This window comes from Heterocephalus glaber, unplaced genomic scaffold (assembly GCF_053883595.1).
Source record: "Heterocephalus glaber isolate CG9 unplaced genomic scaffold, H.glaber_assembly_v1.0 deba00001481, whole genome shotgun sequence".
NCBI classification, from domain to species: domain Eukaryota; kingdom Metazoa; phylum Chordata; class Mammalia; order Rodentia; family Bathyergidae; genus Heterocephalus; species Heterocephalus glaber.
In genome coordinates, this window is record NW_028258317.1 from 31,280,536 (window position 1) to 31,300,172 (window position 19,637).

A 19,637-nucleotide genomic window follows, 5' to 3' on the forward strand; every position below is an offset into this window, starting at 1 on the left:
TCAGCAGACTCCCCAATGGCCTGGCCACTTTCTGTACTGGTGGCCCTGGTGGTGCTCACCATCATGTCATCGTGCTCTCTGGGCTGTGACCTGCCTCGAACCCACAGCCAGGGGAACAGGAGGGCCTTGACACTACTGGAACAAATGAGGAGAATCTCCACTTTCTCCTGCCTGAAGGACAGAGAGGACTTTGGCCTCCCCCACCAGGAGTTTGATGGCAAACAGATCCAGAAGGCTCAGGCCATCTCTGTCCTCCATGAGATGACCAGCCAGACCTTCAACCTCTTCAGCACACAGGATTCATCTGCCGCCTGGAACAATGGCCTGCTGGACACCTTCTGCACCGGCCTCCATCAGCAGCTGAGTGATCTGGAGGCCTGCCTGACCCAGGAGGTGGGGCAGGAAGAGGCGCCCATCTCGCATGAGGACTCCAGACTGGCTGTGAGGAAATACTTCCACAGGATCACTCTCTACCTGAAGGAGAAGCGATACAGCCCTTGTGCCTGGGAAGTTGTCAGAGCAGAAATCATGAGATCCTTCTCTTCATCGGAGAAACTTGCAAGAAAGGTGAAAGACTAAGGAATGAGTCTTGGTCCAACATGCAAATGGCTCTCCTCAGCTGTATCACACTGTCACAAGTTCTGCCTCTTCAAAGACTCTCATTTCTGTCCTATTCATAAAATGTTTTGATTGTCTGATGTTTTCAGGAGGACTAAGTAACATTGTGTTCATCTCAACACGGAGTTTCTCTTGTAACTGATCCTGCAAAGATAAATTCATGTATTTATGTCTATTTAAATATTTATTTATTTAACTATTTACAGGATTTATTTTATGTTTGTACATATAATATCATGTACACTTCTTAATTGGGGTTAATATAATAAAATATGTTCTTTATATGTTGCTCAATTTGTCATTTTGCTTTTTTTCTCTAAATACATTTTGTATGAAAACTTGTCATATGTATTTATTCTTTGGAAGATACTCCAAACCTCAGTGTGCAACCCTGTAAAAATATGAAAGATGGAATCTGTTTACCCAGCATCAAACCCAAACTAAAAGGAAGAACTGACTACCTTATAGGCTGGAATGTGAGCTCAGTTGATGAGTGCTCATGGAGCATGTGTGAGGCACTGAGTTTGATCCACATCACTTCAAAAAGAAAAAAAGAAAATCATATAGGAGCTTGGGATTTAGCGCAGTGGTTCCACCGCATGCCTGGCAAGCGCAAGGACCTGAGTTCGATCTCCACTACCAAAAAAAAAGTCATATTGTAAGATTAAAGTATCTCTTGGAATAATGGCAGGGTCTCAGGACACAGTTCCTATGAAGTGAGCTAGTTTTTCTTTCAAACCGTAAGATCTGAATTCTAGATTTAGAATCCTTCAGATTCTTTTCCATGAGAAGGAAATGATTGAAGTGGATGTTGAGAGCACAGAGATATCCCAGAGGGGTGTAGACAAGAAAAGTGGCCTCAACATGGATGACACTGAAAGCATCTCCCCCTAAACACTGTTGCAGAGGTTGAGAGTTGCTCCAGTGTAGAACAATGAGTCACAAAGCCCAGGACAGATTATTCATGAAGAAAGTGCAACTCAAGTAATCCTAGATTCTGGTCAGATGTAGGCTTCTTTGAAAATCAACTGTACAAAAACAACAGGTTCGCAGACAGGGTTTGAGTATGTTAACCTGAGGCTCTTGAGAAAAAGCCTTTCTAGGAGGAGACATCAGCGATGTGCCTATTGGAAGGTCACAATTTCTAAAGGGAAAAACCTGTGTGAATTTTTTTTATCTGAATTGATTGAAGAGAGGACTTTTAGAAATCAGTTCTCTTCCTTTCCTTACAGTCTGTGCATTTTGCAATGTTTAGGTATATTTAAAACTTGGGACCTTCCCTGAAGATTAGGCCCCACAAAACACGCCTACATAAAAAAAACAGTAGAACTTGTCACCATTAGTTTGATAGTTAAAGAGCTATTCCATCTCAGCATGTGAAAGTTCATCATAGTGATGGTGAATTGGAGTGTTTAATAAATGAATCAAAAAGGAGTCAAAACGCAAAGCTCAGTTCTTACCTTAGAAAGAAAACTTCAAGAGAGCCAACTAAAGAGCCATCGTGAACCCTGCTTACTGTGACTCCATGGGAAGCAAGCTCTTCCAACTCTGAAGGCTCTGGGCAGCATTTCAATGCCCCAGACAAACTCTGAGGCCTTGGACGGAGCCATGTTGCATGTGCACAACAGTCTTTTGTCAGGTGAGCTAGTTGATTCTGGATTGGAAGAGAAGCTCCTTGTGATTCTGTGGGACTTTTGTGTTTGTGCTCACGGGAAGCTATACCAATATCTCAGCAAGGACTAAGTTTTTTATTTCAGATTTTGTACATGTTTGCCAAACCAAAATGCCATCTTTTAAATCTTAAGAGACATAGAGAACATAGAGGCCAAATTGTTTGGAAAATCATCTGTTTTAATGCCAACCTTGGACAACCATGGTAATGTGATTGCACTCCTATTGAAGCCAACTCTGCTTGGTTAAGTAGCTGTTGAAGGGGCTAAATACAGACTTAAAACAAGTTTTAATAGAAACCTATTTTATGAAATTTAGGAATCATTCAAACCCCTAATATAAGGTTTTGTTTGAAAGCCCTATTCTCCCACTTCCTCCCTGAGCAATTCACCTCATCCTCTGGCCTTAGTTTTTGTTGTGTTTTTGCTTAAATTCTTTTATTGGTTCATTTTAGGTATATAACACATTTACATTTATCATTGGGTACTTGTATCTGTACATGATGTACCTTGGTTCCTACATTTTCCTCATTACCTGTGCTCCCTTCACCCCCTCCTCCCTTCCCTATTTACATAGACTTTGTTTCCATTTTTTTCTTTTCTCATAATTTTTCCTTTCCCTTCTTTCCTTTCCCCTTTCCTTCCCACTGTCCCTACCCTTTTTGACCTTTTCTTCCTATTTCAAATTATGTATTATTCATTTTAATCATTTTAATCCTCATACTTTCAGTTCTCACACTAGAGGAACTACTTGGTATTTACACATGTATGTCCTATTTATTTAACTTAAAGACCCAATTCAAAAATGGGCATCTGAGATGAACAGACACTTCTCAGACAAACAAGTAGAAATCGCAAATAAGCATATGAAAAAATGTTCCACATCACTGGTCTTTCAAGAGATGCAGATGAAAACAACACTGAGATTCCACCTCACCCCAGAAAGAATGGCTGCTATCAAGAAACCAACGAATAACAAATGCTGGCAGGGGTGTGGGGAGAAAGGAACCCTTCTCCATTGTTGGTGGGAGTGTAGACTGGTGCAACCACTGTGGAAATCAGTATGGAGATACCTCAAAGAACTAGAGCTAGAGGTCCCATTTTTTTAAAATTTCATTTTATTGGTACATTTTAGGTATACAATATAATGATATTCATCATTGGAAATTTGCACCTTTACATAATCTCTCTTGGTTCTTATTTTTTCCCCTTCCCCTGCCCTCCCTTCAACCCTTCCATGCCTCCCTATTTACAAAGACTTTGTTTCCATTTTTTCATTTTGAGGTCCCATTTGACCCAGCTATTCCCCTGCTGGGTATCTTCCCCAAAGAATTAAAAGAATCATACCACAGCGATATATGTGCATCCATGTTTATAGTGGCACAGTTTCTAATAGCTAAAGCTTGGAAACAACCCAAGTGCCCATCAACTGGAAACTGGATAAAGAAGATGTGGAGTTTTTTATATAATAGAGTACTACTCACCCATAAAGAATGACAAACTAGAGATATTTATAGCTAAATGGATGCATATTGAAGCCATGCTCAAGTGGCCTTAGTTTTTTAAATGTAGGGGTGAGCGAAAGTATTCGTAGGGCTGTTGTATTAAAGAAACAGAAACATTTAAAATATTTTGCAGAGTACCTTCCAGTGAGTGAGTTATTGGGATAGGATAGCCATCTTTTTCTTTTCATATATAGATTTATCTCAGAATAGTATTTGTGTATTAAGCATTGTGCGATTGTTACCACTGGTTAGAAAATGCTGGCCAAAGCTGGAATTCCGCGTGCTTGAGAAGTCCTGGAAACCACGGAAAAACTGTCATTCTCCTGTCAGTCTGCAGTCCTCTCCAGTGCACAGGAAAGGTGCCTGGTGTTTACCAGAGCTCTTCCTCGCCCAGCTCCTGGCCTGCCTCCCTCCTCCTTGAGCGACGCCCACTCCTTACTGCCGGTTTTCACAGGGCTTTCTGTTCTGATACGGTTTCTGCTTCCAGGTTTCCATGAGAAAGCACAGGAAGAAAGCAAAGTCAATGGGCTCTCTCGTTTTCTCAAGCCTGTGGTAACAGATTCTCATCTGCGTGTTTCCCGAGGCATATTTCGGGGCCTTCAGGGAATGCCCTGTCAAAATGATGTAACAAAACCTGAAAGCGAAAGTGATCCTCAAGTCCCGTTTCCCCGCAGGCTCACAGGACGCTAACGCGGGATGCGCCCCCTGCCGGCCATGAGTCACAAGGCCTGAGGACTGGAGTGCTGGCTTCTATACCACTGTGGGTTCATCTCCACAATAAAAGCAGAGGCAGCCCTTGAATGTGGCTGTTCCTTAGGCATGTATCGCTGCAAAAAAAGAAAGAAAGAAAGAAAGAAAGAAAGAAAGAAAGAAAGAAAGAAAGAAAGAAAGAAAGAAAGAAAGAAAAGAAAAAAGAAAAAAAAGCAAGCCTCTAGTTTGAGACAGGGCTTGGCCTCTCTGGGCAGTAAGCAGCCATGGAGAGAAAAAGGGTTCCATGTGCTTCCGAACTCCAGCCAGCTGCGCGGGTCATAACCTCCTGACCAACCCTCCTTTATCCACACTCTGGGGAGGGGCCGGACAAACTCGGTGCGGAACTGACTGAACTAAAGTGTGAGACCTTGTCAACAAACAACAACAAACAAACAAACAACAACAAAACCTTGACTTTGGCTGATCTGTGGTTGTAGAAAGGATTTATTTTCTTCCTTTATTGAATTTCCACTTTCAAGCTTCGGTTGGTTCCTTCAACAACCAGCCATTCTGCCACTCAAACTGTCTCATTCAGTAGCTGAAGGCAGAGAACCACAGTGTAGCAGTCCACCATGATCTGTACATCACACGGCAGGAGACTCCTAAATCTTGGCCAAACAACAAAACTTACACATAACAAACTTGACATCTTCTATTTAGTCTGTGCAAGCAAGAACTCAATATACCAAAATTTGCAGTTTCTTGAAGTTCCATGCTGAGCTGCTGTTGCCCCAACTACTTCTGTACACTTCTTGATGCTCCCTTGACTTACTGTGTAAATGAGCATCAGGAGTCTGGTGTCCTCCTCTCCTACAAGAAATAGAACTTTTTGCCCCTGCCTCACTTTCAGTCATGTGTGTACTTCAGGTTAAAATGAGACTCTTGTAAAGAGACATACTGTTTCATCTTGTTTTTAAAAACCATTCGATTACTTCATGTATTTTGGTTAGAAAATTTAATCTATTTAATTTAAAAGTAATTATTGATAATACAGACTTTTTCTTGTCATTTATTTTGTTTCATAGTTCCAGTCTTACTGTTTCCCTTTGTAATCTGTTGAATTTTGGTAGTGATACGATTTATTTATCTTTTGGGTATCTACCACATTTTTGTGATTACCATGAGGTTTGCATAAAACATGTTATAGTTATTATAGTCTCATTTAGTCTGAAAATAGCTTAGATGCTACACTTTTGCATGCTATTGATATCATACTTCTATTTGCACTGTGTATCATTTATTAATGATTAGTACTATAGTTGTTTTAATATACTTGTCTTTTAACTTTTATAACTAGAGTTACTATTGATTTTCACACCAACTTTACAGTATTAGAGTATTCTAAATTTGACCATTTACTTACCTTAACCAGTAACTTTTATGTTTTCATGTGTTTTTCTTTTGTTACTCAATGACATTTGAAAGTGAAGAATTCTCTTTTGCACTTCCTGGACGGCCTTTCTCATGGTGTTGAACTCCCTCAGCTTTTGTTTGTTTACAATATCTTTATCTCTCCTTCACTCCAAAGAAGGACAACTTTGCCAGATATAGTATTCCTGTTTGTCTTTTTTCTTCTTCTTCTTCTTTTAGCACCCTGAATATGTCATCCTGTTCCCTCTTGGCTTGCATGTTTTTTGTTGAGAAGTGCACCAATAGCCTTATGGCAGCTGCCTGTTATAAGCGTTTGCTCTTTTTCAAAGAAACAGTCGCTTCAAACAGTCACTTTAAGACAGAGGTCTTCGACTTTTTGACAAATTGATTACCATGTGTCCTTTAGTGATAGGGGTATGTCCCAAGAAATTGATCAGTAGGGAACTTTGTTATTGTGCAAACATAGACAGTACTTATACAAACCAGGCGCCTATCTTACCACACACTCTGACTGCATGAAATAGCTTATCATACCTAGGCTACAAACCAGTACAGAATTTTACTCTACTGGATACTATAGGCAACTGTAACACAATGGTATTTAAATATATCTAAGCATAGAAAAGGTACTATGAAAATATAGTATAAAGATTTTCGAAAGGTATGGCTGTACAGGACATGTACTGAGCTTGTAGTAAGGGCATTGCTGAGTCGGTGAAAGACTGATGAGTAGAAGTGCAGACTTAGAACCTACTACCTACAACCTACTGTACACTTCATAAATGTACACTTGGGTCACACTAAAGTTATCAATTTTTATCAATTCAGTAAAAATTCAACATTAGTTTTCTGTAACGTTTACTTTATAACCTCTTAATTTTTAGACCTTTTGACTCTTACAGTAACACAGCTTAAAACAGAAACACATTGTACAAAAAACACTAATGTACAAGAATATTTCTATTTATATCTTTATTCTATAAGCGTTTTTCTATTTATTTTTTACTTTTTAAAACTTTTTTGTTAAACATAAAGGCATAAACACATATTACCATAGCCCTACATGGGATCAGGATCAATATCACTGTCTTCTGCTCCAACATCTTGATCCATAGAAGGTCTTCAGGGATGATAACATGCTCAGAGCTGTCATCTCCTGTGACAACTGTCCTGTCTTCTGGAATCCCTCCTGAATTGCCTACCTGAGGGTCTTCTTACAAAGTTATCACTCTTTCCAGAAATAGGTCCAAGGTGGTTTGCTTGTTTTGTTTCCATTTTCCATCATATATTCTGTGTAATTTGGTTCTTAAATGTTCCCCTAAAGCTCATGTGTTGAAGCACTGGTCCTTGAACATGCATCCATGTTCAGAGATGGGGCCTTTGGGAGGTGATTGGGTCATGAGGGCTCTGAACTCATCAATGGATTAATCCATTTATAATTTCATAACTTAATGAGTTTTGGGGAAGTGGTGGAAATTTTAGGAATAGAGCCTAGTTGGAAGAAGTAGTAGTTCATCAGGGGGATACCCTTGACAAATGGTATATTTTACTGTTTTCTCTACCTCTCCACCTCCCTTTTCATCTCCCTTTCTCTCTGCTTCCTTTCTTTTCCCTCCCTTCCTCTCCCTCTCTCTCTTCCTCTCTCTGACTTTACCACCCTCACCATGAGATAAGTAGTTTTGCTCTACCACACTCTCCCCACCATGATGTCCTGCCTTGCCACAGGCCCAAGCAATGGAGCCAAATAATCATGGACTAAAACCATGAGCCAAAATAAACCTTTCCTCATTTAGGTTTATGTCTCTCAGATATTTTGTCACAGCAACAGAAAGCTAACACAGATTTGCTTATAAGCAGATAAAGCTCCGTGAACAGTCCTCTCTATTAAAGAATACCTTGCAATGTTAGACTCCATGACTGGAAGCCTTTTTTCAGTTGACACATAAAAATGTACACACTTATGGGTTATGTGTAATGTTCAAATCAGGTTAAGTATATCTATCCTTTCACATGATTTATCATTTCTTTATGGTGAAAATTTTTCACCTCTAGATTTTTTGAAATATGCAGTACATTATCACTACATGTTTTCCAACTTTGTAAAGAACTTGTTGAAGTCTGAAAAAATTTCTGCTAGTCATCTCATTTGTGGATTTTCCTGATTTTCTTTTTCTTCTTCTGCAGTTTCCTTTTCTCTTTTCTTCTTTAGCCATGTACTCATTAAACAATAGAAATTTTCAGCTCCATTATAACTTTATGGGACTACCATCATACATGTTTTTCATTGTTAACCAAACTACCGTTGTGTGGCACATAATTGTATCCTTTATTGAATAGATCTTGCTTGGAGTTACTTAAACTTAAAGAATCTATACATCAGTATCCCTCTCAAGATTTGGGAAACTGTCAGACAATTTCATTTGAATAAACTTTCTGCTCCTTTCTCTCATCACTTCCATTATTCTCATAATATATACATTCATACATTTGATAGTGTATCCTATGACTTTATATTTTCTTCCTTTTTAATTCCTTTTTACATTTGATCCTCTAATTGCCTGATTTCAAATATGTCTTTGAAATTGTTCTTCTGCAGTTTTTTCAATATATTTTTCAGCTTCAGAATTTCTTTTATATGGTTTCCATTTCTTCACAAATTCCTCATTTTACTCATATTTTGCTTCATAAACTCATTTTTGCTATATTTTGCTCATAAATTATTTTCTTGGTTTTATTTAGTTGGAATTAAAGCCTGATCATGTGGCTACTGCTGTCTCTACTAGAGTCTTAAGTTGGCAGTCCTGTTGCCAGAGTGTTGGGGCAGTGGTGTGTGCAGATTCTGCCTAGTCATGGATGAGTGAATGTCCTAACTCTGGACAGGTAGGACTGCTCTCACACCATAGCTGAGAGGAGTGGAACCAAGACATAGGAATGCTTCAGAACCCACAGTCAGACCATGTTTAGAGGGAATGCATGAGTATGTGTCTTAGTAGATCCCTAGGTAAGCAGAGCCTCTCCTAGACCATGGATAAGAGGGAATAGGGATGAGTCACTGGTCATTTCAGGGTTCACACTAGGAATGAGTTCAGCAGATTTGCTTCCCAAGGCACAGACATCCATGTCTCCTGGGTCCACTGGAGGATAGTGCTGGTGGCAGGCCAAGGCCAAATGGACCTCCAGCCACATCTGTCAGGGGCTAGGGATGGTTAAGGGTCTGCAGCTGTCTTCCCCAGGACATGGTCAGTGAAGCTGCCACCTAGGGGAAGCCCTGCTTTATCAAAGTGGTCTCCCCTGCTCATGTCCTGTCCTGGGGTTTACAGTCTCCTAGTTAAATCCTAATGCTCTTACTGATATAGGGGGAAGAGATGTAACTCCCAAACCTACTAGATATCCGAAACATGAGTTCATGTTCTCTAAAATCGAAGAATGAATTTTAGGAACAACAGAGGTTAAGAGTAGGAAAAATTTATTGGGAGAAAGAAAGCTTCTGCCTAAGAGAGACAGAAGGGGGATCAGAAAGTGGATTGCCCATTTACTCCACTTTTCAAAAATGTTTTATACAGCAAGGCCATGTGGTGAGGCAGGTGCAAAGTGGGACAAAACTATAAGATCCAATGGAAATTTAAAAGGTGGGCCAAAACCATGACCAACCAATAAGATTACAAGTACAGTCACCCAGGTAATATTGATTAAATGGGGATCAAATGGGAAGACCAGTCACATACATGGAATTTCCCATTTAGAATATCAATCACTGCTATCTATCCCTAGGGGAAGTAACACTTCTTTTCCTTTTTATAATGCTAACCAGTGAATATGCCTCAATTGTTCTCCATGTTGGTTCCTTGCTGTGCTGGCTCCTGGAGGGCTGGCCCTGTCTAATTGCACACAAGATATCTAATTAACTTACTATCTGCAAACTAACAAGGCATTTTTGTCCAATGAGAGCTGCCAAATTTTGCAGTATGGCTTCCTTTTCTGTCATTTTCCTAATGTCACCTCATACATTTCTAGTCTCATTGTGTCTACTCTTAAAAATAACAAAATAAATATTCAGAAAACTATCCAAATAAGTTACAGATAGAAATAAACTACAGACTTATGTATGTTTATGACTGCCTTAGTCTCTCATCTAAGTTATTCTGATGGTATTACAATGGACTTTGGGGATTTCCCAAGAACTTTTCTGATACATCCAAAGTTCTTACCAGTAGTAGAGCACTGCTATTGTTGTGGATTTTGCTGCGAGTAACTGGAAAAACTCACAGGAAACAGAGGAACAGGAGTAAAACAACAAAATTTATTTGCTAGCAGGCCAGCCCCACAGGAACATGCCTTCAAGGACTGACCCCAGGTCACATTGGAGGCTTACATTTATACTTTAAACTAGGTCTAGTCATGTGATTTACAGAAAGCTTAGGCTCTATGCATACTTTTGCTCGAGAGGCATGGCGATTGTTATCTTGGTGTGGACTTCTGGCCTCACTTAGGTAGGGGTTGTGGTTAGACAGTGTTGCAGACCTTTCCTCATCTAGTGCTATGTGCCTGAAAGCTTATGGTGGATGAAACTTCTGTTATTATTATTCTGGGAAGCAAAGCAAGTGAAGCAAGTTACAGAAGTGGAATGAAGCAAGCAGTTATTTTACATTTTCTTTAATGCTGTAGGGTCTTTTTTCTGCAGTGAGGAGATCTTACTCTCTACCAGAAAGCTTTTTTTCTCAATTTTTTTCCTTCTGTAAGGTGTATTCCAGCAGAATCTCCTTCATGTTAATCTCATTTAAAAGTGTCCTGTCTTATAATAAAATATATGGACCAATTTGTGCTGTAATTTAACTATAGTTGATAAAAAAATCTAATGGTAAGTTTGGAGCAGGGTATTAATTTTAAAAATTCTCAGGCCAGGGATTCTCAGTGGTTCTGCCACCTGCCTTGCAAGCGCAAGGACCTGAGTTCAATCACTGGTACCTTCCCCTCCAAAAAAATTCTCTGGTGCTAACTTTAGTCCTCAAGAGGAAATATGTCAATATTAGAAAAGACTAAGATATATCTTTAAGATTTAGAAATATCTGGGGAAAAATCAGGTCATTCTTTTCATTCATAAACTCCTAATAAAACTCATATTCAAAACAATGACAACTTTCAGAAATCAAGAGTGTCACCCATTTATGAAGCCACCTCAAAGTTTTTATTTAAAAATGAGAAATATTACTTAAAACTCTCTTTTTTTGTATGTGTGTAAAACTCTGACTTTCATATAAAATTTTAAGTGATTAAATGCTATGTTTCATTTTTAGTAGAGTCCAATGAACTAGTTTATCAACATTATTCCCTAGTGACACAATGGCAGGAATTATCTTCTGATATGAACCACAGGGGAGACTGAACTAAGACAAACTTCCTTTGATCCAAGCTAATAAAAATCCTGAACATGATGTAACATAATTAATACTAAATGCCTAATTAATATTAAAAGGAGAGAAGGAGGGATGGATGGAGGGAAGGAGAGAGAGGAGGGAAGGAGAAAGGGAGAAAGGGAATAAGAAGGTGCCTAAGTTCCAGAAATGAAAAGATATTTAAAAATCTCATTTTCACTCTGATTCCTTAAATCTCACTTTTTAGAAATAATTAGCTATGTTTTCACCATCACGATCATTCTTTCTCTTTAATCTGCTTTTTCACTCAGCATCACTTAACATACCATGAATATGCTTAGGAAATGGTAATGATCTACTTCATTAAATTTAATGGGTGCACAATATCTTAGAATATGAAGGGACAATCATTTACTTAACTATTCCTCTGCAATTGCACAATAATTTTACTTTAATTATCCTTGACATAAATAATGCTGTAACAAATCTGTGTACATATTTAGAAAAATAGATACTTTGGACATATTTGTTGGGTCCAATTGCTTAAAGATTTTGCTAGATTTTTGTCAATAACCAATAATTTTTAAAAATTGTATACTTTTACCAACAGCATTTAAGTGTTAATTCCTACTCAAACTATCACCAAACAATCTTTTTTTGAGTTAATCAGATTTTTTATTTATTTGAATTACCCATGATCATTGGGGAGCTTGCTTGTTTTGGGCTATCTTTATTAATCACTTGGGTGTATCTCTGCTTTTTAAATTGTCTTTTTATATTCTTTGCTTGTATGTTCACTGGATTCTTAAACATTTAAATCTTTCTATGTTGAAAACACTCCACTACATGTTTTAAGGTATTTCCCAGTCTCATTTGCCTTTGCATTTTCCTATGGTCCTTTACTGCACAGACTTTTTAAGTTTTCATATGTTAAAATGGTTGTTCTTAGCCTGGGATCTAGCTCAGTGGTTCCGCCTCCTGCCTCGCAAGCGCAAGGACCCAAGTTCAATCCATGGTACCAAAAAATAAAATGGTTGTTCTTTTCCTTTATAGTCTTTGGGTTTCAAGTTGTTCAGGATAAGTTTTCTATCTGAAGATATTAAAACTTATTTTATAAATATTTCCCAACACTTAATAAGCTTACTTTTGCTTTATATATTTGTTCAAACCAAGTATATCTGTTTTATATTTATTGACCATTCCAGATATGGTTCTAAGATCATTGTATGTTTAATTCAATTTGTTCTTATAACTGCTAAATTACTTAGCTATTTTTATTATTCTCACTTAACTAGATGAACTGAAGCACAGAGAAGCAGAGTAACATGTGCATGGAGGTACAGTTGTGTTGTCCAAGGCTGCTACTGAAACTCGAAGCTATCTGACCTTTTTCTCATTTGTCTCTCATAAGAAGTGAGAATAAATTAGAAGCTATTAAAGAAAACAAAACAAAGCAAAACAAAAGCCTGCTATGCTGAGCTAAGGATATAATTCTCAGCACTTAAAAAAAAAAATTCCAATTTTGATCTCAAATATTTCACTCAGCTTGACAACTCATTGTCTCTCTGACCAATCCAAATGACTTCCTCTTCCTTTCATATTTTAAAAACAACTCTAACTCATTTAGTCTAAGACTTATATTGAATTTTAACATGGAAAAAATTCACTAAAACAATTAGCTCTTTTATATAGACAAAAGTTCTAGGATTTGGTCATAGCAACCCTACTCTTTGTTTTACTCAAAACCTCATTCCACCTTTTCTAAGACTTACTCATTTTTACTTTCACTACCTATCATCTGGCTGAACAGGACTCCACACCATTCCAGAGCTGGAAGGTAAACTGATGAGATAGTTTCTGTGTTATTGTTCTTCTTCTGCTTATCTGCTGTGTGACACTGGTTACTTAATTCCACACACACTTGAGGAAAACTGCCATAAAATTTTATTAGTAGTTCATGGAAAGTCTAAGCTAATGACCCTCTATGCGGACCAATGACAAGTCAAATTTTAAATATACTTATGAGAAGAATGTTACACTTCATAAAGCTAATAAAGTGAGCCATTTTCACTATTGCATATATTGCTTTCATAATATTTCTTTGAATGTTAAGAATTTTTAAATACAATCTAAAATGAGCCCATTGGGACCACTAAGTCAGTGCTAGGGGGTTCAATATTTCCTGACACTTATAGCTTTAGTCAGCCTTCACCAAGCTAATTGGGTCCCAAAATAATTAATTATTTAGTTAATTCATAACAGTGTGTCAGAAAAGGATTGTCTAAAGATGACCAGACCAATTAGAGAGAAGGGAAACCTCATAGGGTGTTCTTCTCTATCAACTACTTATTTTGTTGTCCCCTTAACATTCAACAGCACACACCGTCTTTCCATCAGAGAAAGATAGATACCTTCATTTTATTGTTTCAGTAGTAGCTGATCCAAATGTTGAGTGTAGAAGCTGGAAAAATTAATAGTTTAACATCTCCATCATTAATTTATATATTTGGGCAAAATGATGTGGATCTAATACTTCTTCATTTCTATATATAAATTCTCCTTAAATGTCTTAATTGATCATGACCATATGATTTTGACTTATTCCTCTTCTCCTTTAAGCTTGAATTTTTTAAAGAAAAAAATATTATAACTAGTAAAGACTGAGTTATTCGTAGGAAAATACATACACCTTGAGACCATAATGTTAAGTGAAATAAATCAGGCACACAAGCTTAAATGTCACATGGTTTCTCTTACATGAGCAACCCAAATTATAAATAAAGACCAAACAAATAGATAATAGGAAGCAGAGAGATAGATCAAAAGGGAAGAGGTTCAAGAGATGGAGGAATGGGGAGGGAAGGGAGAGGAAGAGGATGAAAAAAGGAATTAAGATGTCTTATATACATGTTCCAACTCCACAGGACTGTAAACATTATGTACTGTAAAAGTGTATTAATAAAAATTAAAAGGTTTAATATGACTCTGTGATATGTTTAATACTGTTAGATATTGTGATTAAAGAGATTTCAAATACTACTTTTGGTCTAGTTGGAAGAAAAAAGTAATCCATTAAAGCAAAAAGTGACATGTGATGTGATAAAAATTGTGTTCTAGGAAATAAAGAGATTCAAATAAATCAGATTATTGGGACTGTATGGTGAAGGAGAAAATTTTTAATGAGTCATGAAAAACAAAATAAGATAAAAATATTAACACATATAAAGATGAAAGTTCATATCAGGGCAGGGAATAACACATGAGCTTAGGCTGTCTGGGGCCTCTTATATGCTATGGTTACATGCTATGGTGTTGTAAATTGAGAAAGCATATCTGAGGCAGAGACTAGCACATATAGAACTTATTAGGGAGGACTAGTCCAAGTCTCTGTGCTGCTCATACTACGATGTATGCTAGCCCTGTCTGCTGTCTGGACTGAGACCTGCCTCCAAGCCATGGCAACTATGAAACCTTTATATGTTTGAGTCAAATGGAGATAGTCTCCATGCTGTCCAGGGCTCACTTTGACTTTCTCGGGTGTGTGTGGATAAGAATCCACACTAGGGATGGCACAAGTTACAGCCATTACATATGAGATGCTCCACATGATGCAGATCTTTACCCTCTTCACACCAGCAAGTCTTATGCCATTTGGCAGCTAAAAGGCCTGGAGAGCTGTTTGGGGAAGAAAAGGCAGGTTAAACAGTCATGCTTGGGAAGTGAGAACTCCAAACAGGCTCTGAGGAACTACTTCAAAGGACTCGGGCTGTATCTGAAAGAGAAGTATTGCAGCCACTGTGCCTGAGAGGGTGTGAGGGTGGAAATCAGTATATGCTGGCTGTTATACTATTTATTGATATAATTATTTGAAATACTTAAGCTAGTTACCATTTTAAACATTAAATATTTACTGAACTACTGTTTCACATTTGGTACAAAACTACTGTTTATTTTTAAGTTGTAAGGAAATGAAAGCAATTTTTATTTGCACATACTCTGAATAAAAACCTAATCCAAAGTCTGATTTCACAAAATATCCTTGAGCAAACTGAAGCAGAGGATCACTGTGAGTTAAAGGAAGGCCAGCCTAGACTACATAATGAGTTCAAGGCCAGCCTGAATTACAGAGTGAGACCCTATCTCAAAAAAGCAAAAGCAATACAAACATACATGCATACACACACACACACACACACACACACACACACACACACACACCTAAGCAAGTTACCTAAATGAAGCAGGAATGGGCATAGCCCAGCATGGCTTACAGCAGAATCTACACTTTGAAGAAAAGTGGTTTGTGATCATCCTGAGACCAAGCCCAGAACTGAAAAGTAATCTGTGGAGAAAAGCCCAGTGCATGGGCACACCCACCTACTTGGTGCTTATAACAAGTGGATATGCTTTGAGGTTGAGTACATGCAGAAGGGAGCCAGCACCTGTCTGTGGATCCTGGGGAGTCTTAGAGAATGCTGAGGAAAAGCCTTCCTATACTTGCCCTGGCCCTGATGACTCATTTCTCACTACTGTATCCTAAATATTTCAAGCACAAACTAAAGGATCCCTATAATCAAAATGAGTTTAATAATAAATTTAATAATAAGTGCAATAATTTAATAATAAGTGTAATAATAAATTTACTTTAAAATGCCCTTTTATATTCCAAGATGGTTTGTTAACTCCCAAAATTCTTCTATATGATCAGTGGCAATTTAATTATAATAATATTATTATGTAACACATATATTTTAATATGTAATAATAATTATTATAATATATATTGCCACTGATCATAGAGGTGAACTTGAGGTGTTAATGTAGTTGAATATATTTGACTACTCTGATTTAACAAATGCTGAGCTCCTCCTGTATACTGAACCTACTGTATGCAGTAGGTTCAATGCTGTGTGCTATGATACAAAGTTGAATAAGATTTCTCTTCTGTTTCAGGTTACATATAATCTTGCTGGCCTAAGGAGAAAAATGGTGATGTTAGCATATGGTATGTGCCTGAAAAATCAAGAGAATGAGGACACATTAGCATTTCTCAGATTCATTGATATTCAACCAGGAATAGATTCTGATTATTACATGGCAAAATTTTTCAGAAAAACCCATATTAGATGAGAGAAGATATCAGGAAGATATCAGGAAGCAAAATAAAATTCACCAGACTTTGTGAGAGAATCCCAGCAAATCCAAGGGTAGGGGATGGTCATTGTTAATTGGATGCTGAATATGACTACCCTATAAAATTAAGGGTACAAACATCCATATCAAAAAGGAAGAAATAATATTGTCTCTATTTGCACATGACATAACCTTAAATATAACAAATTCTAAAGAATAAGCATACATGTGCATGTGCACACAAACACACACACACATGCACACAACTATCAGAACCAAAGAGTGAATTCAGCAAAGTTGTAAGACACAAGATCACAGAAAATCAATTATTCATTAGCAACTAATAATTTGAACAAGTAAATTTTAAAAAATATGCCATTTACAAAAACATCAAAAAAGATAAAATACTTGGTACGAGAGATAGCCAAAGAAGTATATTTAAACACTGAAAACTACAAAATACTGCTGAAATATATTAAAGAAAATTTAAATAAATAGGAAGATATCCCATGTTCACTGATTGGAAAATTTAATATTGTTTAGGTACATTACTTCCCAAAATGATCCCATGTAGTTCTAATTCAAACACAATTACACAGTCTTTCAGAATGGAAAAGCCCATCCTAAAATTGCTGTAATACTGAAAGGGTCTCTGGATAGCCAAAAGAATCTGGAAAAATAAGAATAAATAAGGGAAAAATGCAAAGGATATTGAAAGAATTAGACAATGAAAGAAAGGTTAGAGGTGTACAGTCCATTGAAAGCAAGAGCTAAATCAAAGACTGAAAAATCTGCATTTTACAAATAAAAAATTAAAAAAAAAGGGCTGGGAATAAGATAAAAATTTTCTTTCTTCAGGATGGTTAAAATTGAGAGAGGGAAAAGTACTCTAGGCCTTGAATGTTCCTACTAGAACCGAAGGACTAGGATGCTATTTTTTGATGTCTTAACACAAGAAAGGGAAGTAGACTGTCTGTGGCCAATTTCCTTATCTGTAAAACTTAAAATGATTATGGTATTATCACATAAAACTATAGCGATGATTAATTGCTTTAATTTACATAATGTCCTCAGAATGGTAAATGTTCCTTATGTGTTAGCCTTTCTGTTTGAATCTGGGTACAAGATTATTCTTTAATGACCTAGGTGTGTGAACAGGAAAATTGAGGCCATTCCAAGGGAACTGACCAGGGAACTTGCTAGTGTCAGCTTAGTTGCTCACAAGGAAGAGGCAGAAATAGCCACTGACTGGATTTTTACAATATACAGATTGCAAGAAATATCCAACATTATATAGAGAACAATTGCCGCTTGGTACACACACCAGCTGACTACAAGGGCATATCTTATTTCACCTGATTTCTGTTTCTGTATTCATGGAGTTAAAGATCTTCATTAGAATAACCAGAAACATCCCCTGCTCTCTGAAGATGAGATGCACTCCTCTCAGCCAGGCTGCCAGACCCCAGGAGAGGAGGGGAATCCTACCTCCCTTCTCAAACCCTGTGTGACAACTCAAACTTAGTTTCCTTTTCATGTGTTACATCATCCTCATTGCTATTTTTCCACTACCCGGTTAATGATGCAATCCCTGATGATGAAGTAAAACTAAATTTAGTTGTGAGTTTTAACAATGTAGAGAACATTCCCTTGGGCTGTTTCACTTTGAAGAGCCAGAAGCTGCTTCAGAAACCGGAAGCTTAGGGGAAAACGGATAATAAGACATCCACCTGTGTTAGCAGAGCTAGAGATGATTCTTAGTCAGCTCTACCTATTCAGAGTTCTCCAGAGAGACAGAAATTTGAAAATAGAGAGATGTGTGGGTGGATAGACGAGAGGATTTAGAAAGCGAACTGGTTCTCATGACTCTGGTGGCTGAGAAACTGCACAACACATAGGCCAACTGCAGGCTGGAGCCCCTCAGATGCCAGTAGCATGGCTCATTCCACATCTGGAAGCACTGGAGCCAGAGAAACTGATGACCCAATTCTAAGTCTGAGTCCAGACCCAGGAATGGAACCAGTGGTCTAAGTCTTGATGTCCAAAGAACCAGAAAACCTGCAGTTCTGCTGTCCAGCTGTGGTAAAAGATGTGTGTCCTAGCTTCAGGAGGGAGGAAAAATTGCCCTTTCTTTGCCTTCTTTGTTTTACCTGGGCCTGCAGATGAGTGGATGTGCTGGACAATGTTGATCTTCCCCCCTCAGTTCACTGACTCATGTGGCAGTTTCCTCTGAAGACACTGCCTCAGACATCCAGAAATAATCCTTCTACTATTTCTCAAGGTATTCCTTCATCCAGAATTGCCATCCTAACCCTGATGAGTGATTGTGAGAATTAAATAAATCTAGCAGAGAACTGCCTGGTATCCAAAAGGAGAAGTAAATCCAGGCTCAAGGTACACGGACATGTATCTGAGAGGGTTACTTTGGGGGTCCAGCAGTCAGGGTCCTGATACACAGTGGAAGATATTGGGTGGGCATCAACCCACGGGTGGGAGCATTCCAGCTGTGGCAGAGAGTACAGACTGGAGGACCCCTGGTCATCTTTATATATAGGAGGAAAAAAAGAAGTATCTTTCCTCTCCAGTTACAGGGCTCATGGCTAACACTCCTATAATGAAAGACAGACCCACAAGGGAAAAGCATAACAAACGTATTGAACGAAAGTTTACAAGATGTGGTAGCCTTCTGAAATGAAGACAAAAAGACCTGGGGAAAACTGTTTCTGTGTAGGATTGATGAAGAGTGAACAGTCACGAGAGAATATCACTGTACAAAAGGGGGTCTGACCTAATGGTACTAAATGAGGGGAAACTCAGTACCGTCTGTTCAGATTCTTCTTTGGTTCACTGTGTTTTCATTCCTTTTCTCCAGGCATAGGACAGGACTTCTGTCACATGGGTATGGCCTACTTTTAATGGAGGAAGGCCAGGGAGTTCTTTTATGGCCAGCGCACACAGGAAGAGAATGACTTTCTGACTTCTGAGGTTTTCTCCATTTCTGCAGTGTCCTACTTTGAGGTAGCAGACCTTCACCTCCACAATAAGATGAGTTAGTCAGAGCCCCCAGCAAACTGGCCAACAGCACCAGGATCCTATTATGACCAGGAAGGAAATGGAAACAAAGATAGACCACCACAGTGGCAAAGGGCAGGTAGGCTTTCTTTTACCCAGGACCTGGTAAAATATTGTATGGGCCATTAAAATATGATATGTACTCT

The 19,637-nt window shown here is 38.1% G+C and overlaps 1 protein-coding gene across 1 annotated transcript; it reads left to right on the forward strand.

Annotated features, from left to right (window-relative positions):
* Window positions 1-579, forward strand: LOC147825885 (interferon alpha-4-like). The gene has a single exon (XM_004875512.3). It carries the CDS (start codon window positions 16-18, stop codon window positions 577-579), a length of 564 nt encoding a protein of 187 aa, XP_004875569.1. The 5' UTR covers window positions 1-15.
* The last annotated feature ends 19,058 nt before the right edge of the window (window positions 580-19,637 follow it).